Source organism: Dipodomys merriami, unplaced genomic scaffold (assembly GCF_024711535.1).
Source record: "Dipodomys merriami isolate MVZ:Mamm:240054 unplaced genomic scaffold, mDipMer1.0.p SCAF_29, whole genome shotgun sequence".
In the NCBI taxonomy this organism is placed as follows: domain Eukaryota; kingdom Metazoa; phylum Chordata; class Mammalia; order Rodentia; family Heteromyidae; genus Dipodomys; species Dipodomys merriami.
Window position 1 is genome coordinate 5,609,268 of NW_027204381.1, and position 26,908 is coordinate 5,636,175.

At 43.0% G+C, this 26,908-nt stretch overlaps 2 protein-coding genes across 7 annotated transcripts in view; one reads left to right on the forward strand and one right to left on the reverse strand.

Annotated features, from left to right (window-relative positions):
• The window catches only part of Fam118b (family with sequence similarity 118 member B), a 38,389-nt gene extending 18,446 nt beyond the window's left edge, over positions 1-19,943 (forward strand). For 5 of the 6 annotated variants that reach the window (XM_070038292.1, XM_070038294.1, XM_070038290.1 and 2 more), the window contains exons 2-8: positions 334-426; positions 2,978-3,230; positions 8,771-8,998; positions 13,330-13,458; positions 15,050-15,335; positions 19,158-19,217; positions 19,441-19,943. In XM_070038292.1, the coding sequence (XP_069894393.1) occupies positions 341-426; positions 2,978-3,230; positions 8,771-8,998; positions 13,330-13,458; positions 15,050-15,335; positions 19,158-19,217; positions 19,441-19,454 (1,056 nt within the window). In that variant the 5' untranslated portion in view covers positions 334-340 and the 3' untranslated portion in view covers positions 19,455-19,943. The remainder of the gene's footprint in view (positions 1-333; positions 427-2,977; positions 3,231-8,770; positions 8,999-13,329; positions 13,459-15,049; positions 15,336-19,157; positions 19,218-19,440) is intronic. The other variant, XM_070038291.1, reaches the window with a different exon arrangement.
• Positions 19,944-20,251: 308 nt separating this feature from the next.
• Srpra (SRP receptor subunit alpha) lies at positions 20,252-26,751 on the reverse strand. The gene is made up of 14 exons (XM_070038288.1): positions 26,525-26,751; positions 25,854-25,937; positions 25,419-25,582; positions 24,837-24,997; positions 24,457-24,613; positions 24,198-24,351; positions 23,955-24,046; positions 23,742-23,860; positions 23,538-23,624; positions 22,545-22,717; positions 22,236-22,449; positions 21,687-21,850; positions 21,500-21,598; positions 20,252-21,356 (listed from the first exon to the last, which is right to left on the reverse strand). The coding sequence occupies exons 1-14, from the start codon at positions 26,639-26,641 to the stop codon at positions 21,228-21,230; spliced, it is 1,914 nt and encodes a 637-aa protein (XP_069894389.1). The 5' UTR covers positions 26,642-26,751; the 3' UTR covers positions 20,252-21,227.
• Positions 26,752-26,908: the final 157 nt, after the last annotated feature.

Here is a 26,908-nt window from a genome sequence, read left to right on the forward strand (position 1 = left end):
GGGCAGTGCCAAAACACCTTTAAATTTTATATAGCTGGGCTGGGAAGGTGGCTCAATGGTAGAGTGCTTGCCTGGCATGTATGAGGCCCTGGGTTTGATTCCTCAGCACCACATAAGCAGGAAAAAAAAAGCCGGAAGTGGTGCTGTGGCACAGGTGGTAGGGTGCTAACCTTGAGCTGAAGAGCTGAGGGACAGTGCCCAGGCCCAGAGTTCAAGCCCCATGACCAACCAAAAAAAATGTATATAGCTTATTAAAACTATTTAATGTATTGCTATTTCAAATGGTATAACTTACAGATCTAATCGTGGTACATGGTGTCTAATCTATTTTAGAAACTGGATGGCTTCTACAGGGAGCCAGGCCTCTGATATAGACGAGATTTTTGGATTCTTCAGTGATGGCGAACCCCCCACCAAAAAGCCCAGGTAAACAAGAGAAAGAGAATCAGAGGAACATAAAAAAATTACCATTAGTGGGAGGTAAAGAAAAATAATGAACTTTCGCTAATGAACATTGACTTGCATTGGAAAAATTATTTTCATCTTGGATTTCATTTTGTCAAGGTAATATATGTTTTAAAAGTCTTTACTGAGCCGAGTGTCAGTGGCTCATGTCTATAATCCTAGCTACTCAAGAGGCTGAGATGAGGATTGAGATTCAAAGCCAGCTGGGGTGGGAAAGTCCATGAGACTCTTATCTTCAGTTGACTACCAAAAAGTCAGAAGCAAAGTTGTGTCTCAGAGTAGTAGAGCACTAGCCTTGAGGGCAAAAGCTCAGAGACTGTGCCCAGGCTCTGAGTTCAGGCTCTACAACAACATAACAAAAAGGCTTTGCTTCAGTCAGGCATCAGTGGCTCACACCTGCAATCCTACCTATTCAGACTAATCTATCAGTGTAGTGTGTTGATGAAATCATAGCCTTAGTGATCTAATGATCTTAAAAGCCTCAACCCTGAGCATTGCTGCTTTGAGAACTAAGCCTTCCCAGCCTAGATCCAAACCACAGTAGTGCTTTGTATTAATTATATGACCTCATTTTCTCTGCTTAGTAAAGCTGAAAGATCATCTTATTGTCAGTAACCTGAAATTTCACAACGATGTGTCCTCATACAAATTTAGACACTGGAGCTCTTTGAAGCTAGCTACCAGTAATTTCACTTTGAAGAAACAGTCTTGTGTTAAATATTGGATGCTTTCCGTTACAATGTTTTTCCTCTCTCTTTGTAGACTGTGTTTCAGACGTTGGACCTTCTGAATTACGTCTTTAGTTTTCTTACACTTTGTTCAATTTTTTAAATCCCTTATTTTTAAATTCTTTTTCTCCTTTATTTTTAGCTTGTGGATTTTTCATTTCTGTGCGGTTCCCCCTCCCCCCAATTTTTGTTTTCATATCTGTTTTGGATTTTTTTTAAGACAGAATCTCGCTATATAGCTCAGATTGACCTCAAACTCTCTGTCCTCCTGCGTCAGCCTCCTGAGAACCACTCCTGGCTTTGTATTTTTAATTTCTAAGAAGTCTTTTTGTGTGGATACAATTTCTTAAAATATATGTAAAGGTATTGGGGTTTTTCCCCCCTTGTCTTACTTCTTCCAAATTTCTCTCTACCTGCTCGTTTCTTTTTGTGTAATTCTTGGGGTAAGGAACTTTTCTTTCTCAAATGTAAACAACTGATAGTTGTTTGCTAACATTTAAGAGAAAACACTAGATGGGTAATAGGTTTTCTTCCGGGTATCAAGAATGACCAGGCTTTACAATTGAGGAACTCACTCTTGTTCCATTTTCCTTTGAAGAGGAACCCTCACATCTCCTGATTGGATTCAGATTTTCACAGACTTTTCTGCCCAGGGTAGCTCCAAACCTTGATCCTCAAATCTCAGCCTCCTGAGTATCTAGGATTACAAGCATGAGCCATCAGCACCTGGCTGCAATTCTTAATTAGGAAAAATTACAGTTCAAGCATCCATACCTATGCATAGCTAAAAACAAAAAGGCTGAGAATGTAGCTCAGTGGTAGAGTGCTTGGTTAGAATGTTTGAGGCCCTGCGTTTGATCTCCAGCATTAGGAGGAAAAAAGTAAATAGTACAATAGTCATAAAATTATTATTTGGAAATAGAAAAAGTAATTTCTTGTGGAAAAAAAAGCATGCTACCAGCAGAAATTAAAATGAAGGGACTCTTTTTAAACAAATGCTTTAGAAAGAATAGTGAGGAACAGAAGTACAAACTTTGCCCATGCTTTCTCATATCAGTGTTTCAGAGAGAGCTCTGTGTGTGGTGAGAAAGGGATGTTTTCACTGTTGGATCCTATCCTTTGTTTATTTGGATATGTGAGGCCCCTCCTGGGTTTCCAGAATCTTCATGACCTTTTTTTTTTTCTCTTTTTCCTTTTTTGCCTGAAGATATCTAGAACATTGTTCCATCAGTCTCATGCTCAATTTTATGTTAGTAATGCTTAACAAAATTTGGAGTTAAAATGTTCAATTTGCTTTCTTCTCTTGTTGCACATTTCTCAACAGTAGGAACTTAAATTTGCATGGAGATCTTTTTTCTCTCTCTGGAATACAAAGCAAAGGTGGTCTTTTGAAATATTATATTGATTTGAAATATGATTTAGTTGATAGAACTAAGCTGAGCTGTAATACATTTGGACCTTTTCCTAATATGCATGGGTTTTCGTAGGTTGAGACAACTATGAAGAAAAAGTTGATTTTAAGATTTTTTTTTTCTTTTTAGGATTCCAGAAATAAGTTTACTACTTTGTTTTCCAGCACAAATGGTACAGCACTTTGGCCTTTGTTTTGCTTAAGCTCCGTTAGAGAAGTATCAGAAGCCAGTATTTGTCATCCTCACACCTATGAAAGTTAACAGCGGGGAAACATGTTGCCTTTGACAGCTGACTACAGCGCTAATCACACAGACTTTCCACATTCTTACATCTATAGGAGATTCCAATCCTCATATGTTTTGCTTTTTCAGGAAGCTGCTTCCAAGCTTAAAAACTAAGAAGCCCCGAGAACTTGTGCTGGTGATTGGAACAGGCATCAGTGCTGCAGTTGCACCTCAGGTTCCAGCCCTGAAATCCTGGAAGGGGTTAATTCAGGCTTTACTGGATGCTGCCATTGATTTTGATCTTCTAGAAGATGAGGAGAGCAAAAAGTTTCAGAAGTGTCTCCATGAAGATAAGAACCTCGTCCATGTTGCCCATGACCTTATTCAGAAACTCTCTCCTGTGAGTAATGCCCTGTGTCCCATGCCCTTTCAGATTTCCTAAAACCGTGACTAGCATGCTGAATGTTCCTTTATAACTTACAGGTTTGTGTAACGTTTGGCTCTTCTGCAAACTATTAATGGACCCTTTTCAGGGTAATTAACTTGACTTTATTTCTGTGTGTGTGATCAGACTTTCACATACACAAAATTAGTACCCATTTCCACTGTATTTTTTATTTTTCTGTTCATTACTGCAGAGTGTAATCCTTGGAATCTCAGAAAAATTAGAGATAATTTTTATGAAACAAAACCAGTTTTTTTATGTTCTTTCTAGAGGTAATACTCCAAAGGAATTTCATCTTGTTGTATCAAACAAAGGTGGACCAAGGACTTGAATGTCTTACTTTGCCTTAAATTATTGAAAATTAGCCAGGCACTGGTGGCTTACACTTGTGATCCTAGCTACTTAGGAGGCTGACATCTGAGGATGTTTTTTTTTTTTTTTTTTGCCAGTTGTGGGGGCTGAACTCTGGGCCTGGGCGCTGTCCCTCAGCTCTTCAGCTCAAGGCTAGTGCCCTACCACTTGAGCCACAGCACCACTTCTGGCTTTTTTCTGCTTATGTGGTGCTGAGGAATAGAACCCAGGGCCTCATGCATGCAAGGCAAGCACTCTACCACCGAGCCAACCTCCCAGCCCATCTGTCTGAGGATCTTGATTCAAAGCCAGCTTAGGCAGATAAAGCTCAGAGACTCTTATCTCTGGTTAACCATCAAAAAGCTAGAAGTGATCTGTGGCTCAAGTGGTAGAGTACCAGACTTGAATGAAAAAGCTAAGGGACAGCCCCAAGTCTTACTACTACAATAAAACAAAAACCAAAAACATAGTGGAAATCAAAATTCATTTGTGCTGGAAGAGGTAGTGGTAGTACACACTTGTATTCCCAGTACAGTTGTGAGGTAAGGAAGGACGAAAATGAATGCTAATTTGTTAATATTAACTTGTTTTCCAATGAACCTACTTGTAGTAAAATAACATTTTTATTAAAATAATTGTTTCTAAAACAAAATAAGTAGGAAGTAGGTGATGGTGGCTCACACCTGTAATTGTAGCTACTGAGGAGGCCCAGTCCTAGAGGCTCAAGGTTTGAGCCAGCCCAGGCAGAAAAGTCCAAGAGACTCCATCTCCAGTTAACCAACAAAATGTCAGACTGAAGGCATGGATCAAGGAATAGAGCTGTAGCTATGAGCAAGAAAGTGACTGAGAGCACATGGCCCTGAGTTCAAGCCCCAATTATTGTTGCACCAAAAAAAATGTATTTGGTGAAAGAAGTTAGAGTTTGGCTTAAAATTAAAATAACCATTTGTGAATTTTTCCTCAAGACAACCACCAAATGTGCAGCTGAAATGCTTTATGTGCATTTTTTTGTTTGTTCACACCAAATATTAAAAGGTCTTACAGTCAGGGGTCAAAGTTAATATAATTGATTATTTTTACTTCTTCATAAGACATTTAAAAAAATCTTTTTATTGGCACTGAGGTTTAGACTCTAGGCCTCATGCTCATTAGGCACTCTGTCATTGAACCACACCTCCAGTTATTAAAGGTAGTCTTAAGTTCACTGGCTTTTTCTGGACTGTCAAGTCTTTGGTAGTGAAGGATATAATAATGATGGCATGATTGTCTGAATCAGAAAGATCCTGCCATTTAAATATACTGGAACGCTGGGCAAATCACTTAACCTTCCTTCCAACATTTGTTTTGTACCTATAGACCTGGATGGGACTGGGGAACTACAACTGTACTAGAGCACTAATTACCTTGAAAGAATGATAAGAGTCCAAAGTAAATGTACTAGAAATCTTGGGGAAAGAGCTGGGAGGCTTTTGTTTGCTTGTTTCTTTTTCTCTTGTATGGGATTAGAAAGATGAGCTAGCTACAGGGTGAATGAACTGAAACTGAAGGCTTGGGACTCAGAGCTGTTGGAAGTGAATGGGCAAGGTCCTCAGAAGTTGTGTGGGAGTTGGGCACTTCCTTTTGACTTCTGACCCCTCTGTTCATGTTCTCATTCCTTTGTCCGTCCTTACTGAGGCTAACTGGTGAGAAATTGGGTTCTAGGGTCACGTGCCCTAAGAAAAACACTTTCAAATCTGAGGAAATTAATGCTACTGAAAAAGCTTCATTCCTTCCTGTTTATGTTAATAGTAGAGATTGAATGATTTATGGAAATATTAATAAAAGATAAATAGCTAAAATAAATGCTTCAGTATTTTATATCCAAATTTGTATTTCTTTTTTTGTTTGTTTGTTTTTTTGGGGTCCAGTCATGGGGCCTGAACTCTGGGCCTGGGCACTGTCCCTCAGCTCTTCAGCTCAAGCGCTCTACCACTTGAACCACAGCGCCACTTCCGGCTTTTTTCTTTTTGCTTATGTGGTGCTGAGGAATCGAACTCAGGGCCTCTGGCATGCAAGGCAAGCGCTGTACCACTGAGCCACCTTCCCAGCCCCCAAATTTGTATTTCTTTTCTTGGAAAAAAGAAAATGTATTCTACATGGCTATCTTAGTCTCCCAAGGCCTTTTTATCTGTGTGTTAAGTACTTAGACTGATGTTGAAACAGTGTGCGTATATGAGTCAGGCACCAAATAATTATTAAACACAGGTTCTTTCTAAGAAGAATAAGAAAATCATTGCATTGAATTTGAAACTTAATTTTGCTTTTGGGGATTTTTTTAGGGGGAGAGAGGGGAGACACTCAGTGCTTTGTGCTGCTAGGAAGGCACTCTACTGCTTGAGCCATATCTCTAACCCAATTTTGCTTTTTTTTTTGGGGGGGGGGTCCGGTCGTGGGGCCTGAACTCTGGGCCTGGGCGCTGTCCGTCAGCTCTTCAGCTCAAGGCTAGCGCTCTACCTCTTGAGCCACAGCGCCACTTCTGGCTTTTTTTTTTTCTTTTTGCTTATGTGATGCTGAGGAATTGAACCCAGGGCCTCAGGCATGCAAGGCAAGCGCTCTACCACTGAGCCATCTTCCCAGCCCCATAAGATTTTTTTTTTTTTTTTTTTTTTGTCAGTCATGGGCCTTAAACTCTGGGCCTGGGCACTGTCCCTCAACTCTTTAGCTCAAGGTGAGCACTCTACCCCTTGAGCCATGGCACCACTTTTGGCTTTTCTGTTTGTTGTACTGAGGAATCAAACCCAAGGGCCTCATGCGTGCAAGGCAAGCACTCTACCACTGAGCCACCTTCCCAGCCCTCCAATTTTGCTTTTTTAAAGTAAGTATTCTAAATAGATTAAGACACATTGATTTTAAAAAAAATTTAAATGCAAAGAGGTTAACTCTGTTGAGGCATCTTGCTCCTACCCATGCATTTGTAGCATTTGTCAATCTCCTCTTCCCACACCTACCTGCCATAAAGTATTATTTGTGTGTATGTGTCAGTGTCTGTGTCTTAAATCCTCTTTACAAATGTAAACAGAAACACTGTATTTAATCTTCCCTTAACTGATTCTATCTCCCAATTCAAAAAGATAGCAATCTAGATAGAACTGTTTTATATATTTTATCTAATAGCTTTATCTAACAGCAGCAGGAGGGTAAGACAGGAAAATGCATCAATAGACCATTTGCTGTTGTAAAAATCATAGAGTGTATACAAATTAAGATGACTACATCAGCACAAGATGGATGATACAGTTGTATGGAATCACTGTAGTATATATGGTCTGTCATTGACCAAAACATACAGCACATGATTTCTTTTTTTGGGGGGGAGGGGGCAGGGGGGTCCGGTTGTGGGGCCTGAACTCAGGGCCGCTGTCCCTTAGCTCTTCAGCTCAAGGCTAGCGCTCTACCACTTGAGCCACAGTGCCACTTCCAGCTTTTTTCTTTTTGCTTATGTGATGCTGAGGAATCGAACCCAGGGCCTCATGCATGCAAGGCAAGTGTTCCACCACTGAGCCACCTTCCCAGCCCAGCACATGACTTCTTTACATACATTCATAGTAAGCTAAGAAAGCAGTTATTTCACCTAAACTATATATTATAAAATAGTCAATTTCAGCCATATATGGTGACTTATACCTGTAATCCTAGTTAATTATGAGGGCAAAATCAGGAGGATCACAATTCAAGCAAAAAAGTTTTTGGAACTCAGTCTCAATAAAAGGTAGGCATGGTGGTACATGTCTGTCATCTTAGCTACATGGAAAGTATAAATAGAAGGATGACATTATGTGAAAGAGAGAAATACTTTGATTAGTATATAATATGCTGATAGCATATTAGTGCAGAACCAGCACAAGACTGGGTATAATCTACAGTACTACAAAAACTAACCAATAAACAATTGCAAAATGTAATTGTGTGTGCATGCGTGCGTGTGTGTGCGTGTGTGTGTGTGCGTGTGCGCGTGTGTGTGTGTGTGTGCGCGCGCGTGTGCGCACATGCGTGTGTGTGTTTATGTTTATGTTTATACTGATACTGGGGCTTGAATTTGGGGCCTCACAGTCTTGCTTAGCTTTTCACTTGAGGCTGGTTCTCTACCACTTGAGACACACACCTCCACTCCCAGCTTTCTGCTTATTAGTTGGAGATGAGTCTCTCAGATCTGTCTACCCAGGCTGGCTTTAAACTGGAATCCTCAGATCTCAGAGTCCTGAGTAGCGAGGGTTACAGATATGAGCCACTGGTGCCCAGCTAAAATGTAAGTTTTAATTGTAAAATTTTTATACTTTTATGTGTACTAAGTATTTTTCTTAGAAAACTTGTGATCAAATTGCTGAATTAGACCAGGAAAAAAAAACAGATGTTAGTTTTCCTTTATATTATTAAAATCATCTCTAAGTAGTTATATAAAAGGATTTCAATTCAACATGTCAATTTATCAGTACAATGCATCTTAGTGGATGTTACCCTTCCTACATGTTTTTCCTAATTCCATAAGCAGACATAAAAAACACCCAGGATTAGAAAAGGAGATGCTAAGCCACAGTTCAGTCTGCCTGAGTGTCACTTACCTGAGGCCTTTTACCCTCCTTTAATTCTTAGAATAAAGTCTCATCTCTTAGCTGTGCTAGTTTTCTTCTACCTAAGCCATGTGCCAGCAGACTCATGAATACAATCCTAGCTACTCTAGAGGCTGAGATCTGGGGATAATGGTTCAAAGCCAGCAATGGCAGGAAAGGCTGTGAGATTCTTATCTCCCACTAATGACAAAAAAAAAAAAAAAGAAGTGGAGCTGTGGCTCAAGTGGTAAAATGTTATCCTTTAGCCCCAAAACTCAGGGGGACAGTGGCCAGGCCCTGAGTTTAAGCCCCAGGACCAGCACACAAAGTCTGCCTAGAGAGCTTATACTTATTTACCTAAGGTAGAACAGTATCAATCACTTAATCTAGACATTTGTAGACATTTGCTCAACAAGTATCATCCCATTTTCTTTATTCCTGTGAAAGTGATAGTTTATCCTTTAAGCACAATATATTCTTCAATTTTTTTATTACTGTATCTAAAATGGCCTGCCAAAATACCTTGGATTAACTTTTTTCTTTAAAATCCCTCCCCAGCGTACCAGTAATGTTCGTTCTACATTTTTCAAAGACTGTTTATATGAAGTATTTGATGACCTGGAGTCAAAGATGGAAGATTCTGGAAAACAGCTACTGCAGTCAGTTCTCCACTTGATGGAAAATGGGGCCCTAGTACTAACCACAAATTTTGATAATCTCTTGGAACTGTATGCAGCAGACCAGGGAAAACAGCTTGAGTCCCTTGACCTAACTGATGAGAAAAAGGTAAGAGCATAAAGCACTGTCTCCTCTTGAGCTAGTGGTTTGCATCTTCATCAGAAAAACTGCTTGTTATGTTGGTATTCATGTAGCATAAGAAAAGAGGTGTCCTTTCCTTGATTTGGTGGGTCTAGGTTTTTTTTTAAGATAAAATCAATGTACAATAAAGTGCACAGATCTTAAAAGTGTATATCTGTGAGTTTTGACAGCTTCCCCTACTTTCAAAGGGGGAATTAGGGATTAGGGGAAGTTGTTTGGAATATAAGATCTCTTTAGCACTTGAGAGTATCAAATGGTATAATGTTTTCTAGAAACTATTTTATGATGGTTAGAAAAGCAAATTCTATACCGTATGACAGTTTTAAGGGTTGAGATTGGTCTTCAGTGGAAATAGCAGCAGACTTCTCTTTTTTTTGTCGGTTGTGGGGCTTGAACTCTGGGCTTGGGCGAGGTCCCTGTGCTCTTCAGCTCAAGGCGAGCCCTCTACCACTTGAGCCACAGTGCCACTTCCAGTAGCAGACTTTTCTTTTCTTTTTTTTTTTTAAATTTATGAATAATTTTTATTTATTTATTTTTAATTGTATTTTATTTTATTTGAGAACATACTGTACAGAGGGGCTACAATTACATGGGCAGGATAATGCATACATTTCTTACCAAGCATTGCAGCCTCCTCCTTTGTTTACCCTTAACTTCCCTTCCCCGCCTCCCCCGTCCCCCCACCCAATTTTACCCCCCTCCCCCTACCCAATTATACCCCCCTCCCCCCCCACACCGACATTGTAAAGCTGGTTTTGACATGACATTTTGTACTTCTCATTGTTGCAACAGGTCCACCTGAATCCTTAAACGACTTGTTTGTCCCCATCTCCTCCACATGTTATACTGACATCAAATATAGTGAAAGCGGGGGTTACACTGTGGGGGAGGGACATACAAAGCAACAAAGAAATAATCTTATAAATGCGTTAGAAACACATGCATGAAAGAAACGAAAACATTAAAATACATATTTAAGGTTCATTTTCCTAACATCACATTATCTGACCTTTTCCGCTTGACTCATACCTATACTAGATATCAGTAGCAGACTTTTCTAAAGGTAGTCTGTGCCATACCTAAGCCATCTACCAAAATCCTGATGTTTTTATTTGTCAGCTGTTCAAGATGAATTCTTAATTTTTATTCTCGACTTTGTTTTCAACCTGCTTTTTCTGTCCATCTTGGTACACAGCTAAATAGTCTGAGTAGATCAGTGATTCACCCATTGACATTCATTGCCATAGTCCTGCCTCTGCCAGAATAGTACCTAAAATATCCATCTGTGGTTTTGTTGGCAAGGAAGCCAGGTTTTTTGTTTTTGTTTTTGTTTGGGGTCTGGTCATGGGGCCTAAACTCTGGGCCTGGGCGCTGACCCTCAGCTCTTCAGCTCAAGGCTAGCGCTCTACCACTTGAGCCACAGTGCCACTTCCGGCTTTTTTTTCTGCTTATGTGGTGCTGAGGAATCGAACCCAGGGCCTCAACACTGAGCCACCTTTCCAGCCCAGAAGCCAGGTTTTTTTTTGTTTTTGTTTTTGTTTGTTTGTTTTTTGTCAGTTGTGGGGCTTGAGCTCTAGGCTTGGGCACTTTCCTGGAGCTCTTCAGCTCAAGGCTAGCACACTAACACTTGAGCCACAGCGCCACTTCTAGCCTTTTCTGTTTATGTGGTGCTGAGGAATTAAACCCAGGGCCTCGTGTGTGCGAGGCAATCACTCTACTGCTGAGCCACCTTCCCAGCCCCAGAAGCCAGGTATTTTTGTGGGTTTTTTTTTCAGGGGGTGAGGAGGGGAGAAAGAGGGGTTATATTAGTGCTGGGGCTTAAGCTCAGGGCCTAGGCATTGTCCCTTAGCTTTTGTTGCTTAAGGCAAGCATTCTACTGCGTGAGCCACTGCTCTACTTCCTACTTTTTGGTCATTAATTAGACTGAGTCTCATGGACTTTCCTGCTTGGTGCTGGCTTTGAACCATAATCCTCAGATCTCAGCTCTGGAGTAGCTAGGATTATAGGCATGAGCCATCAGTTCCTGGCTATGGAAGCCAGGTTTTAAAGGGGAGTTCAATTTAGAGAAATGGTGCCATGAAGACTTTTCAAGCTACTCCCTCATCCTCTCATAAATCTCAAGTATTGTCTCCCTGGAGAAACCCTCTGGCCATCCTCTTCAAGTTGGACTTCACTTTTTGGTCCATTCACGTATCTACTTCCTTCAAAGCACTTAGTACTAGCAGGTTTTACCTTGGATGTTCATCTGCTTGCTGACTTTTTTTTGGTCGGTCATGGGGCTTGAACTCTGGGCCTCGGCTGAAGAGCCACAGTGTTACTTCTGGCCTTTTCTGAGTAGTGTATTGGAGATAAGAGTCTCTCAATGTCAGTCTGCTTTCTTTTCTGTCTCAGACAGTACTTAGGACATTGTGGATGCTCAGTAAATATTTCTTGAATTTTAATAAGTGATTGCACAAAATTCAAAACTTAGTAACCATTTCTGATAAGAATCAAATCAAATCTTCATGGCATCAGAAGCTAATATAGGCCTTTCTACAGCTAAGGAAATCCTTCTCATTTCCAGAATTTGCTTTGTATTTGTGGCCCACATTAGGAACAGTGTCCCAGTCATTTGCTAAAGCCATTGATTGGTTCTTAGACCACGGCTTATTAGTACTCAAACTTTAATATGGAAGTATACATCACTCAATTTTTACTTCATAGTGAAACAGGCCCTTGGAAAGAGGATGTGGCTTTCTCTGCTGACCAGCTGTCATTTATAACTGCTCCATACTTTCTAATATGGTGATGTTATCTCCTTGTTTTGCCATCATCCCAGTATTGTCCTGCTGCCCACTATTGCCCTCTCCACATATTGTCATCACAAGATTCATCAAGGGACCAAACTTCCATACTGGTCTTTGAACAAATCTCCCACTATTTAATTTCAGTGATTTTTTTTTGTTTTTATTTCAAGATGGTGAGCTTTGCTCATGATCTTTAGTGTGTGTGTGTGTGTGTGTGTGTGTGTGTGTGTGTGTGTGTGTGTGTGTGTGTGTGTGTGTGTGTGTGTGTGTGTGTGTGTGTGTGTGTGTGTGTGTGTGTGTGTGTGTGTGTGTGTGTGTGTGTGTGTGTGTGTGTGTGTGTGTGTGTGTCTTTTTCTGTGCTAGCCCTGGGGCTTGAACTCAGGGCCTGGGCACTGTCCCTGAGCTTCTTTGGCTCAAGGCTAGCACTCTACCACTTGAGCCACAGTGCTACTTCTGCCCTTTTCTGAGTAGCTTATTAGAGATAAGAGTCTCACGGACTTTCCTGCCCAGGCTGGCTTTGAGCCACACTCCTCAGATCTTAACCTCTTGAGTAGATAGGATTTCAGGTGTGAGCCACCAGCACCTCGCTGGTCTCTACTTTTCTTGGCTGCTTTTTTATACTCAATGCCTTATTTCTCAAGAATGTCCTAAGCCTAAATTTATACTGTCTCCCAAAATGGAGCTGTAAAATCTAGGTGACTGTTGTAACACTGTCATCTAATGGTTGTTCCTCATTAGTAGCCTTTTAGGTTCCTCAGAGGTATCTGTGATTTTTTTCAGTCTCTTCTATTGCTGTACAAGAAAATCTTCTGAAACTTCAGAGCTTATTAAAGTAACAAACATTTCTCTGGCTCTGACCCTTGAAGAAGTGAGTTAATAAGCGGAGCTCAGCAGCCCAGCTGACCAATTTCTCAGCTGCTGTGTGGCATATTCACATGGGTTAGATTGCCTGGTGGCTGGTCTGGGGCTGCTTGATAGAAACTAAGCTTCTCTGTCTAGATGCAGGTGGCAGGCTGGGCAGACAGCTTTCTAGCAGGCAAGCCGAGGCTTCTTCACATAATAGCCTGGTTCCAAAAGCAGCAAAGAGGAAAAAGAACTCACTGAACCAACACTCTTCAAGGTTCTCTTTGTGTCCTGTTTGCTAATGTCCTTTGGCTAGAGTAAGCCATGTGACTAGCCTGGAGTCACTGTGAAAAGTAAAATGGCGCAGAAGCCTGGAGCCATCACTGAAGCAGTCATCCAGAGCTGCTCATATTTACAATCACAGGGCCTCTGTTACTCTGATGACAAACTAATTTCTAGTTGTTACTTTCAAAGGATAAATTGTCCAAGTTGCTGCTGTCACTCCTGACAGTCATACCTGAAGGGAAACTTAAGCCACAACAGGTGTGGTATTCTTGTCCTTTGATGTGAACTGGAGAGTTGGCCTCAGCCTCTTGCCGGTTGTGATCTAAAGTAGATACTTACCCTGCCATCCTGTTTGAATTGTGTGTGTGTGTTTGTGTTGTGCAGGTCTTGGAGTGGGCTCAGGAGAAGCGGAAGCTGAGTGTGTTACACATCCATGGTGTCTACACCAACCCTAGTGGCATTGTCCTCCATCCAGCTGGATATCAGAATGTGCTCAGGAACACTGAAGTTATGGTGAGTGGTGCTGAGCTGGCTGGGGTTGGGATTCTTTCCTGAAGGCATCTCTGAATGTATGAGAGGTCTTCAAGGAGAATATTATATTTTGTTATCCAGAAACTGGAAAGTCATGGTGATACACTGCTGGAATCAAAGGCAAGAGGATCACAAGGTCAAGACCAGCCTGAGCTATGTAGTGAATTTCAGGCCAGCTTAGGCTCTTAGCCTGTGGATATGTATGCCACCCAAGGAAATGCAGAACTTTCCTGCAGGTGTCAGGCCACAGGGCTCCATTTATCCTTGAGGAATGATGAGCAGATGGTACTCCATCACTGCCACCATGTTCATAGATGAAAAGTACATTGCGACCCTTTTTTTTTTTTTTTTTGGTGGGTCATGGGGCTTGAACTCTGGTCACTATCCCTCAGCTCTTCAGCTCAGGTGAGCACTCTACCACTTAAGCCACAGCACCACTTCTGGTTTCCTGAGTGGTTTATTGGAGATAAGAGTCCTCACAGACCTTCCTGCCTGTGCTGGCTTTGAACTGCAATCCTCAGATCTCATCCTTCTGAGTAGCTAGGATTAAAGGTGTGAGCCAAGTAACTCCCTGCCCAAAACAATTTAGGAAGCTTTTTCAAACCAGTACTAAAGTATATATGCTAAAGAGATTTCATACAAGTAGCATTGACTTACATTGAATAACTAGACCTATTTACACTTACCTGCTCAGTGAAAATAACTGAAAACTAAATTAGTTAGGGTGATTCAGTGGAGGTTTTCTGGACCGTAGAGGCTTTTTTACCTACAGCTGGCACACTGCCACTTGAGCCACATCTCCATTTCTGGCTTTTTGATAATTAATTGAAAATAAGTGTTTTCTCAGTGCTGGTGTCTCACACCTGTATCCTACTACTCAGGAGGCTTAGATCAGAAGGAAGTAGTTCAGGGGCTGGGAAGGTGGCTCAATGGTAGAGCGTTTGCCTTGTATGCCTGAGGCCCTGGGTTCGATTCCTCAGCACCACATAAGCAAAAAGAAAAAAGCCAGAAGTGGCGCTGTGGCTCAAGTGGTAGAGCGCTAGCCTTAAGCTGAGGGACAGTGCCCAGGCCCAGAGTACAGGCCCCACGACCAGACCCAAAAAAAAAAAAGAAGGAAGTGGTTCGAAGCAAGCCTGTGAGACTCTTATCTCCAATAGACTACCAAAAATGTTGGAAGTGGAGCTATGGCTCAAGTAGTAGAGTGCTGACCTTGAGCAAAAGAAGCTCAGTAGTATCACCCAGGCCCTGAGTTCAAACTCCAGGACTGGCATTAGGGAAAAAAAATAAAGTGTCTCTTGGATTTAGGTGTCTAGGATGGCTTTGAACCTCAATTTTCAGATTATCAGCCTCCTGAGTAGCTAGGATTATGGCGTAAGTCTCTGGCACCCAACTCATCCTCCTTAGTAGTTAGGATTACAGGCATGAGCCACCTGCGTCATGCTGTACTTGCTTAAATCTTGGTTAACTGGGTATCATACTCTACTAAATGTAGCAATTATAGACAGTTTTTGTTTCAGGAAGAAAATTTTGTCTGTCTTCAATGTCATTAATACGTTGTTTCTTTTCCTTGAAGAGAGAGATTCAGAAGCTTTATGAAAACAAGTCTTTTCTTTTCCTGGGTTGTGGCTGGACTGTGGATGACACCACTTTCCAGGCCCTCTTCCTGGAGGCTGTCAAGCATAAATCTGACTTAGAACATTTCATGCTGGTTCGGAGAGGAGATGTTGATGAGTTCAAGAAACTTCGAGAAAACATGCTGGATAAGGGGATTAAGGTCATCTCCTATGGAAATGACTACGCTGATCTTCCAGAATATTTCAAGCGGCTGACAAGTGAGATTTCCACAAGGGGTAGATCAGGTAAGATGTACTGAGGAGTCGGAGAACAGCAGCCCTCTGTCTTTTAGTGTAAAACCATTCCCAAATGAGGAGTGTAGCCAGGCATCGGTGGCTTGCACATGTAATCCTAGCTATGGAGGCGGCTGAGATATGAGGATCACAGTTCTAAGCCAGCCCAGCAGGAAAGTTTGTGAGACTCTTACCTCTAATTAAGCACCAAAAAAGCCAGAAGTGGAGCTATGGGTCAAGTGGTAGGATGCTAGCCTTGAAAAAAGAAGCTCAGGGACAGCGCCCAGGGCCTGAATTCAAGACTGGTTAGGGATGCCACTTCTCTCAAGCTTCTGACAGTGAAGAGCAAGAGTGATGTAAGGTTCGTCACTAATGGTCATTGCAAACTCCCAATAACCCTAAAATGCAGACTTTTTCATACCAGCCTGATTGGGGGAACACTTTAAAAAAAAAAAAAACTCACAGTTGCCAGGCACCAGTGGCCAACACCTGTAATCCTAGCTATTCAAGAGGCTGAGATTTGATGATTGCAGATCAAACACCAGCCTGGGCAGAAAAGTCTGTGAGACTCTTATCTCCAGTTAATAGTCAAAAATCTAGAAGTGGAGCTGGCTCAAGTGCTAGAGCCCTAGTCTTTAGCACAAAAGCTCAGGGCTAGCGCCCAGGCCCCGAGTTCAAGTCACAAGACCAACAAACATACACAAAAAAAACTCACACTAAGCTGTGTGTGACATGCACCTAGAGACCCAGCTTACTGAGGAAGCTGGGCTTGGAACATGGCTTGATGCAGGAGCTCCAGACCAGCCTGGGCAACACTGCAGGACTGAGGCTCAAAAAACAAACTTAAATGGAATAAAGCCCCAGCTGTAGGGAATGGATATTCTGACTCACCTACCCAGTTCTAAAGAAATTCTGCTGCTGTTGAACACAGAATATCATTGAAAAACTTAATATTTTTATTGTCAGTCTGATCACATCTTAGGGGGCCTATTGAAAGTTATTTCACATCTAAAGCTTAGACAATAAATTCTCAGGTTTCTTTTTTGAATAAGATAGATGGCTTTAAGTAGGATTCTCTTCTAGTAAAAAATTCCCCAACTACATGGCTGTGCTTTGGAGGGACCGCACTCCTGACCGCCCTCATGTAACTGAACACTGCAGACTGTCTGCCCTTCCACTCACTTAAGAGACTTGTAGTTGAGACGAATATTTTGGGCAGTCTCTTATGAAAACTATTTCTGAGCTTGCTCAGGTAAACTTCTGTTGTCCTTCAGGGTTCCAGACTCTTCTGAGGTTTGCCACACTTTACATATTCTGTCTTCATTAAACCAGATACATCCAAGCTCTGCATATTTTGATCTCGATTCTGACATTTTCTGCCCAGGAAAGATGCTACGATTTAAAACAACAAAATCCCTCTTGTCAACTGCTCTCTTGCATTTAATCTTAATACAAATATGAATGCTGTAGAATGGAACAGATCTGATATTAGCTCTATAAACTTCCTATCAAAGTGGCCTTGCTCAAAATCATTAAGGCAGGGGCTGGGAAAGTGGCTCAGTGGTAGAGTGCTTGCCTTGCATGCATGAGGCCCTGGGTTCAATTCCTCAGCACCACATAAGCAGAAAAAGCTGGAAGTGGCACTGTGGCTCAAGTGGTAGAGCGCTAGCCTTGAGCTGAAGAGCTGAGGGACATCGCCTAGGCCCAGAGTTCAGGTCCCACGACTGGCAAAAAAAAAAAAAAATCATTAAGGCATCTGTACTTCTTCAGATAAGGATTTTCATTATGACCAAAGAGTTTGTTAGAAGGTTCAGTCACAGACCAGGAGTGTTGGCTCACTCCTGTAGTCCCACTTACTCAGGAGGCAGAGATGAATTTTAGTTCAAGGATAGCCCAGGCAAAACTAGTGAGACCTCACCTCAACCAGTAAGTCAAGTGTAGGTGGTAGACACCTATGATCCCAGTTATCTAGAATATGGTCTGAGACTGGCATAGGCAAAAAACAAGAGACCCTACCAAAAACAGGAAGCAAAAAGGTTAAAGGTAAAGTACTTACCTATCAAGCATGTGGTTCTGATCTCAAAACACAGTAACACCAAAAAGAAAGAATGGAGGGGGAAGAAAAAAAAAAAACAAGGCAGCTGTGTTTGTAATCTTTCATCCTTGATGGTTTCAAATCTCTGGAGTTACATACTGAGAAAAGGTGTTTAAAGTTGGTTTATTTTTAATTTTTTTGGCAGTAGTAGGATTTGAACTCAGGGCCTTAATGCTTGTTAGGACTGTTTGTTTCATTTGAGCTACATCCCCCAAGCCCTTTCCTACTTAGGTTATTTTTCTGATAGGGTTTTGTTAGTGTTTTTTGTTTTGCCGGAGGACAGCTTTGGATTGAGATCTGCTTCTACCCACGGTACCCCAAGTAGATGGGATTACAGGCCAGTGCCCCAGACCTGGCCTGGAAGATTTGAGGTTTCTTTTTTTTTTTTTCCAGGATTTTTTAAATTATCTTTAAGTGGTTCCCATTCTACAAAACAGTGTATGAGTACAAGGTGTCTGACAACATTGTCACCCATCACTCCTAACCCATCCCTTCTCACTTTTTTTTAAAATTGAGATTAGGTGATTACATAAATTTCACATAGTTCACAGTATTGTGGAATAGTGATACTTAAAGTCACAAACACATTTTAACCTTCACAAGGCACATTGTCATTATCATGGTCTATATGGTTTGTGAATGTTATGAGCTTTGACAATACAAATTATCTTTTCCACATTAGGCGATGTTTACATTTCTTTCTTTTTGCTTAGTGTAAGCTGTTCCCTCTTTCCCTCTCATTCCTCCCTTCCCATTGCTGTCTTTGGGTTGCTTAGTTCTTTTTCTTGTATGTCCAGTGCAGCTAATGGGCCGGGGTTTCTTTTCTAATGAAGTAGTAAACCATACATTTTTCTACATTAGTGAAGCATTCATAACTTTTTTTTTTTTTGAAGAGGAGCTCGAACTCAGTACGTGAACGCTGTCCCTGGGCTCTTTTGCTCAGGGCTAGTGCTCTTATCTACCCCTCGAGCCACAACTCTACTTCTGTCTTTTTAAGTGATTAACTAGAGATAAGTGTCTCCAACTTTCCTGCTGGACTGGTTCCAAATTGTGATCCTCAGATCTCAGCTTTCTAAGTAACTAGGATTAGTTTTTTCCTACAGAGTTGTCTGTCCCAGCGTTAGCTGATAGAATTTTTTGCAATTGTACAAGTATCTCATAGTCTTTACTGCTCAGCACAGGAGCCACAGGCCACATATTCCTAATGAGCACTTGAAATGCAGCTAGTATAATTGAGGAGCAGAATAATTGAAAGCCAAATAGCTATAAATGGCAAGCGATGCCCTATCACAGCAATAACCTAATCCATTTTCTGGAGTTATATGCTACTTTTCACTCTTCTTGATTGAATTTGCTCACTTATTCCCATCCCTGACTAGAGGCATTTTTTTGCTTTGTGTTTTTATTCTACACAGTAAAATCTATCCGGTGACAACAGACATATTAAAATGTTTTACTTATGTGCAATCTTGCTGGGCTAATGGCCTCATGAGGCTGAGACTGTAAAACCATTAAGGTCAAGCCCAACCTAGGAACTTTAAGATGCATCTCAGTAAAATAAAAACAAAAACCTCAAGCATTCTGAGTACAATAAAACTCTTACTGATTCTGTTGTTTAATGTGACAATCTGAAGACTGTTTACTCTTCTATCTCATCTGTGTCATTCCTAAATGTCACTCTAGTCATACCCTGTGCTCTTGGCTCTCTTAGCCTAATATCTGATGCATTCTGTGTTTAGCAGGGATGGTGAGAGAAGGCCAGCTAAATGGTTCATCTGCAGCACACAGTGAAATCAGAGGTATGCATTTCCTCTTCTACTTTTACCAGTCTGTCGGCAGTTCTCCTGAACATTTAAGACTATAGGGCATGACCTAATTACCTCTCCTCCCTACTAAGCCCATATCCCTGTCAAGTCTTTTCCAAGACTCCGAAGGGTAGGAGTATAGATTCTCAGCATTAAATACATAAAGCTGTTTTGTGACGCTCCATTTTCATTCTCCGCCTTTTCTATCTTTCCACAGGCTGTAGTACATGAGCAGCTAGGCATCATCATTAAACCGTGCTGTAAGGCCCTCCTGTGGACAGTGTTTAACCTGCAAATGTCCAAGAACCCAACACAGCTCCCAGGAAGCACCAATACCCAGAGGCTGAAGTTTGGGGGTAGGATGGGGGGGAAGGGTTTCACCTTTAACATCATGCCAGCTGGTTCTCTGCTGCCTGGTTCAATTCAAGAATACATACGTGACATCAAGACCCAATGCAGTTCCCACTCACCCCCAGGCTGGACATGCGTGTGTATACCACAGACCAATGTGATGCCTCCAGGCTACACTGCAGCTCTGCAGGAAGGACTTGGGGAGCTGGAAGTCATGGCGTCAAGCAGTCTCTTGTTGCAGTTTTGTACTCGGTTTTTCATTAAGCTTAATGGCTTTTTTAAAACATGACTTGAAGTTCTAGTTTTCTAGATCTTTTACAGTGTACAGTATTTTACATAACTGAGCTGTATTAAAAGCTTGTTCATTTACTTGCCAGGGCCCTGGCTCTACTTTGAGAGTCACTGTAGAAAAACAAAACAAAAACAAAACTCCTAACTTGTATCAAGGTATTAAGAAGCTTATTTTTTTTAATAACTCAAATTTGGTAAGTTGTGTGTTAAAACCTTGAGGTGGGATGTTCTCATTTGCATGACAGTCAATGCCCTACTACTCTTCAAAGCATTCTTCAGTTTCTGCTTTGGTGCTCTTTTGACTACAAATAAGCCCCAGAACTATATGGCTGGTGTGACTTAGATTTTAGGTGAGTCCTGTATAAAATAACTTCCAAGACCTTGGAGGCAGTTTACTTATGAAATTTATTTTCTCATATAAATTATGTATTTCTCTGGGCAGACAGCCTTCACCTTATTGCACTAATAGCACATCTGTAATACCAAGCTACAGGACAAGAGGTTTGTATTCTTCAACATAGCACTTGTCTACCAGGTAGCACTTGTCTACCAGGCACTGTAGGAGAGAGGGCTGAGGAAAAGCCAGGACCCACTCAGGAGGCTAAGGGTGGGGCAGGGAGGTGGATAATGGCTGCCCTTCTGACAGTTAGCTTTCTCCCAGGAAGGGGAACATGCAAAGCTTACATCTGGGTCCTGGGAGGGGGAAGAGTGGGAAGGCTAAGCCCGATGCAATTGCAGCTTGGTTCCCGTTGTTTCCAAGGGAAGCAGGGACTCGCCTTTCACTTACGTGTAACAAACTTGGGCCTAGCTGATGCTCTAGGAAACAATAGGGTAGGGGCATCGTTGGATTTTGAATTAGCAGCAATTAAGAACAGGCCACACTGGCACAGTGAGGTGGGCATCATCTTGGCACCAGTGACCTGAATGATGTGTACCCTAGGGAAAGGTGCCACTCAACACCCAGAGCTGGCTCTGGAAGAGTCTTTTAACCTAATGTAGCTGGGACTTCAAACTGCTCCTTAGTTCAGATGCTCTCTGGCCACTGTAATTAGCAAAGCTCTGGGTACTGGGTCTTCTGAACATTGGTCAAAGCTATAATGAGGCTGAGTCTGAAGGCAGAGTGAAGGGAGCGCCTGAGCAGGAGTAGGGTGAGTGGGCAGTAACTGTAACATGATTAGGCCCTCCGTGCAGGTGGAGGCTGGACTCAACAGGGAGTGGGAGGAGCTTTAAAGCCCTGCAGCTCCCATTACTCTGCCGTAGTACTACACTGAAGACAAGTTGCTCACATACTCTAAAGCACATTCTTGATACGGGAACAAGGACTTGGGGGAAGCGGCGATTTGGTATTAGGCAAGAGCCACATTAAGCCTTCATGAGGGCAGCCACCACAGCCTTGGCATTAAGACTGCGTAGGTCACAGTAGGTCTGGCCAGTGCCCACAAAGACGATGGGTTTGCTTGTGATGTAAGTCATAGAAATAGCAGCTCCCACCTGAAGTGGAGAAAGGGGATAACCAATCAGTTGAAGCCTCCTTGTAGATCCCATCTCCCTAACAGCAAACTGTAGAGACCACCTATCCCCAAGGCCTCAAAGCCCATCCTTCTGTCTCGCTGTCCGGCACCATCCACATTTACCTTGTCATCAATGGTGTCAAATTTGGTAAGTACAATGCCATCAATGAGCCGAGGAGTTTGAGCCATGGAATGGTCAGCCAGTGCTCTGTTGAACTTGACCTGAGAGGAAAAAAAAGATGATGTAAGTACAAGGACTACTGACTTGCCAGAGTTTATGCTGTCAGAGGAACTAGGCCTGAGCCCTCACCAGCTGGTCCACGGCTTCGTTGCCAACTAAGGCCTCCCCCACAAACAGCACCAAGTCAGGTGTATTGACGGTAATGAGTTTTGCCAGGGCAGTCATCAGGGGGGCATTGTCTTGCATGCGGCCAGCTGTGTCCACCAGCACCACGTCAAAGCCTTGGTTACGTGCTAAAGAGGAAAGAAAAAAGTCAATCCCAAAATACCCAACTGTCCCTGATGCTCACTGCCAGCCTCTGAAGAAATCCCCATCTGGCTAAGTGAAAAGCCCGTCTGTTTACTACTTAGTCTCTGGATTCAGTTACAAGGTAATATGAGGAAAAACCTGCCCTATTCTTGGCCACCACCAAAAACATTTAGGGAAAGCACAGAAGTAGGATAAAGGTGACTCAATTCCTATCTCTGGTTAGGATATATTTGCTTGTAACCATACAAACCACATGGAAGCAGAGCATGACAAGTAACTAATTCTGACTTTAGTAGTCCAAGTCTGATCCTCTGCAAATTCCAAGGAGGCAAAAGGCCCACAAGCCTCCACACTGCTCAGGGACTGTACCAAAGGCAATGGCTTCCATGGCGATGCCAGCAGCGTCCTTGCCATAGCCCTTTTCAAACAACTGCACCATGGTGCGGCCACCATGCTTCTCTGGGGGGTGCAGGGCAGTCAGACGCCGGGTGTGGGTACGTAGCTGCTCCACAGCCCCAGCACGAAATGTATCACAGGCAGCAATGAGGACACTGAAGCCATTCTCTAACAGCCAGAAGGAAATCTGAAAGAGTTAAGAAAAAACAATGACCTGGAACCAGGGCTCGTGAGACATGGAAAGTGAAGGCATACCAGTGGCAGGTTGGAAATGGCACTGACCTTGGCAAGATTAGTAGACTTCCCTACTCCATTCACACCACAGAAGGTGACAACGTAAGGGCGCCGGCGACGCTGGGCATCCATGATATCCCGGAGCATGTCTACACGACGCTGTGGCTGCAAGATCTGCACCAGGGACTCCTGTAGAGCTTGCTTGACTGTGGAAGTCACCGCTGCAAAGGGAGGTGAAATGAACACAGCCATGAAGCCTAGGAATGTGCTCAAAATCCTCCACACCTTTCAGACTAAGGGAACTACAACTAAGAATCCAAACCTACTGTTTTAAGCACTTTATTTTGTTACTACAAAGCTGATGTACAACTGGTTTACAGTTATATAAGTCAGGTAAAGAATACATTTCTTTGTCACCCCTTCCATACCCCTCCCTCCCCTCCAGATTTTCCCTCCTGTCTCCACCCACAAGTTGTATAGTTCATTTTCAACATAGTATCTAGTGAGTACTACTGCTGTATTTATCCTTTGTCCCTCCATTTCTGTGCCCCCCACCCAGTCCTCCAAAAGACAGATAAACAATGACAAAAACAATGAAAACAGCAACTAGGAAAAAACCTTGTTTCCATTTCCTGGAGTTGATAAATCTATTTTTTATAATCAAAGGCATATAGGTATTGAGCCTTTGTGTTCCTCTCCTAAAAATATCCTCCTTTGGTCTCACTGTGTGAATGCCCTGAGTTCTATATAATTTACCATGTTCCAAGTGTATGTTAAACCTAGTTTTTGCATATGAGAGAAAACATGAGCCGTTTGTCTCTCTGGCCTTGGCTTACCTCACTTAACATGATTTATTCTAGCTCCACTTCTAAGTACTTTGTAAAATACTAATTCATCTGCCTAATAACCCCTAAAATCTTGGTTATATAATAGAGGTGTAGAAATAAAGGGATCAGCCAAGTCATGTGACCAAAAAGAATGATGGTCTCTATGAGTGACCTCTTTACACATAAGCACATTTTGGCTGATGGAGATACTTACTGCTGAATGTCCCCATCACCTTCCCTTCCAGCTTGTTGGCAACAGAATCACAGAGCTGGACAGCAATATCTGCAGCCACATTCTTAGCTGACAAGAAAGGAACAAGTATGAGTTCTAAGTCAAAGCAACTGATTCTTACCATACAGCTAAGAAACAAGGTCCTGCTTCCCATACCAATACGAGAGCCCAGTCATCAGAACTTACCAATGAGATGATCACGCATCTTGTCCAGCACAGATTCCATGTCTTCACGACTCAAGCTCTTAGAACCCACAAGGCCCTTCAGCATCCCAAACATGCCACCCAGAGTCCCCTTGGTAGAACTGCAGGCACAGAAGACCACAAATACACATAAAGTCAGCAGACAGGAGTTAGGAATTCTGCAGCCACAGACACCACTTCTGGAAAGCCCTATACCTAGGTTTGGTGGAGTTTGGGGCGGCCCCTTCATCATCCGAGCTGCTGCAATCCAGATCCTGAAGCTGCCCGCCAGGCCCAGTCCCTCGAATCTATAGGACAAGTGGGAGAGATGGCTATAGGAACATTACTGGCTCTGAGTAAAAGGCCTTGAAGAAATCTAGGTTGTTATACTTCTAAGTCTCTACTTTTCCCAATTTCCAATTACCAGTGACCTTCCCTTTTCCCCTTGTTGGCTCTTACCAAGTTGATATCCTCAGACAGAGCAGCCTCTGGGGTTCCATTGGTGGTAGGAGTACTATAATCCAAGACTTCCTTGTTAGCACTACCACAAAGTTCCCACACTCGGGGTGCTTTTTTGCCCTTTTCCTTTGGAGCATCTGACTTTGTGGACTTGCTAAAATGCACCACAGGACAGAGAGTTATAATGGAGAAATCAAAAAGAAAGTAAGTCAGAAACAGCTCCCTGAGCCCCAAAACTAGTGAAAGCTAGAATGCTCACCTGGATTTGTCAAGACCCCTCCCATGCTTCTGAATGAACTCTTCCCTCTTCCTGCGGATCAGCTCCTCTTTGGAAAGTTCTCCATTCTCAGGCCCCACTGGGAGACCTGACTTTTCTGCAGGAGCTGCTTTGCTGGTAGCCAAAGGACCATCAGAACCTGTTAGGAGAAATCTCACTGAAGGAAAAAAAGACCAAATCCCAACCAACTAGACAAATGGCTACACTTCTCCAATTTCAGAAGAAAACATGGGTCAAACATCTTGGGGTTCACAAGTCCTGGGGACGATAAAGTGGTGAGCAGCAGGGTCAAAGAGAAGGAAGTCCTTAATGCTATGTTAACACCTTTTATGCCCCAGCACATCCAAGTAGTTCTAACACACCTTCCTTTTTGGACCCTTTTTTTTTGCTGTTCTTTGCTTTTTCTTTGGGCTTTTCCCCCCGTGTTTCAATCATAGATCTCACAGGTTTCTTGGCCTTTTCAGAGTCTTCAAATTTCTTCATGGTAGTAGGAGCACGGATCTTACTGCTCTCCTCCGCTTCACTAAAGACAAAAAATAGTTTGCTACCATGCAAGAAGAAAGGTCCCATATACCAAAAGGACAATCAGAACTGGGCAGCAAATAAGAAGTGGCTTTACTATTTTTCACCTTTTTTTTTTTTTTTTTTGGCAAGTGCTGGGTTTTGAACTCAGGGCCTGGGTGTCTATCACTCTACCACTTGAGCCATAACTCCACTTCCAGCTTTTTGGTGGTTAATTGAAGATAAGAGTATCATGGACTTCACTGCTCTGGCTGGCTGTGATCCTCAGATCTCAGCCTCCTGAGTAGCTGGGGTTACAACAGGCATGAGCCACCAACAACTGGCTCACTTTACTACTCTTGAACCACCTTCAGGAAGGGAGCTCTCAGGAAGAGAGTTCATCAAATCATGGAAATCAATTTTGTAGAGGGAAGGTCTCTCACCGAAGGAGTCGCAGGAAGTCATTTTGAAAATCAAAAGTGCCATTCAATAGACTTAAGGCACTTTGTTGTTGAATCTCTGTGCGGTACTTGTCCCGAAACAGCCTGTGCACATCATCTATCAACTTGTCTACATATGTCAGTGTTAGGATCTTCTGAAAACCAACCTGTTTAGAGAAGGAAACAGAGCCAACAGATCTGCTTACATGTCAGCCTACAATGGAGGAAAGCCAACTCAACTTAGTCCTCCAGAGATAGGCTCAGCCACCTGGCAGGTTTCCCTGTCTCAAGAGGCAGCCAAGCTCTCTGCCTGGCTCAGAAGTTCTTCCTTTGCCCATACCACCTTCCTAGCATTCTCTGCCTCTTCACCTATGTAGTGCAATTACCAGCATTTTTAATCATTCGTTCTAGATCACTGTCCCTCTAACCCCTACTTACCACAAACACCAGCTCAAACTGATTGTCCAATTTATACTTGAGTGTGAGGGCCTCATGAGTAAAGGAGTTATTACCTCCTCGTTCCTGAAAAAAAAAAAAAGAAAATCTGTCTCAGTGTTCAGGTCATTCCCAAATGTCCCAGACATGAGCCATTCAAGGATAATTACCTTTGGGAAAGTACTGAACACTCCCTACAAGAAGATGCTAGGGCATTTCTCTCTAGCCTTCCACCAGCAAGAAAGAATGACTACACAAATGAAGGAAAGGGGAAAAGTTGAAAATCAAGACACCGTGGGAACTGGAAGGGAAACAAATCAGTACATACATATCGGATCTACTAGCATCTGGATACTATTTAGTTTCTTCAAGGGGTCTTTCCAACCATCTCGGCCTCGAAACAACAACCCAAAAAGATCAAGCTGGGGCTGGGGAGAGGAGGAAAAGTCCCCACAGACGCCGAAATCCGACTAGACTCCCAAGATGCCAAGTGGGGGTGAGGGGGTGAGGGAGGAGGCGACGCAAAGTTGCGGGACTGTCTGATGAGGGAGGAAGAAAGTCGATTATCCCTGAAAGGGGGAGCAGGGTGATTAGTCCAAGGAGGACCATGGACCGGGTAGGGGAAGGATAAAAAAAAAAAAAGGCTCGGAGTTCCGATCCCGCGGGGGTGGTACCTGCAGCAGCACGGAACGAATCAACGCGTTAACGGGCCCGGTGCATGAGTCGCTCACGCCCTGGAAGCACCAGAGCACGAGTCCGCCCTTGGAGAAGATGGTGAAGAAGTCGAGCATGGCGGCAGCGGGAGAGGAGTTGGGGCTGGCGCCGCCGGGGACTGGAGCCGCGATCGCCGCCGCTTCCTGCTGCGCCAAGCTCGAGACACGTCACACCGGCGGCCCCGGAAACCGGCGCAGCCGCACTTCCGCTCCCAGCCGCCGGGTTCCCTCACCGCCCCCTGTGCACCGGGGACGCGCAAGAATGACGTACACGACCAGCAGACCAATCACGGGTGTGGGCGTTTCTGGGCGGAGACGTCCTGGAGAGTTAACTACCAATAGTAT

What these genes read in the sequence shown, in the direction of transcription:
- Srpra (XM_070038288.1), bottom strand. Translation starts at nt 26,641, where the DNA reads ATGCTCGACTTCTTCACCATCTTCTCCAAGGGCGGACTCGTGCTCTGG. An exon ending in GATGCGTGATCATCTCATTG is followed by an intron (nt 23,625 to 23,741) that starts GTAAGTTCTGAT and finishes CTTTCTTGTCAG; the next exon opens with CTAAGAATGTGGCTGCAGAT. An exon ending in AGTCTACTAATCTTGCCAAG is followed by an intron (nt 22,450 to 22,544) that starts GTCAGTGCCATT and finishes TAACTCTTTCAG; the next exon opens with ATTTCCTTCTGGCTGTTAGA.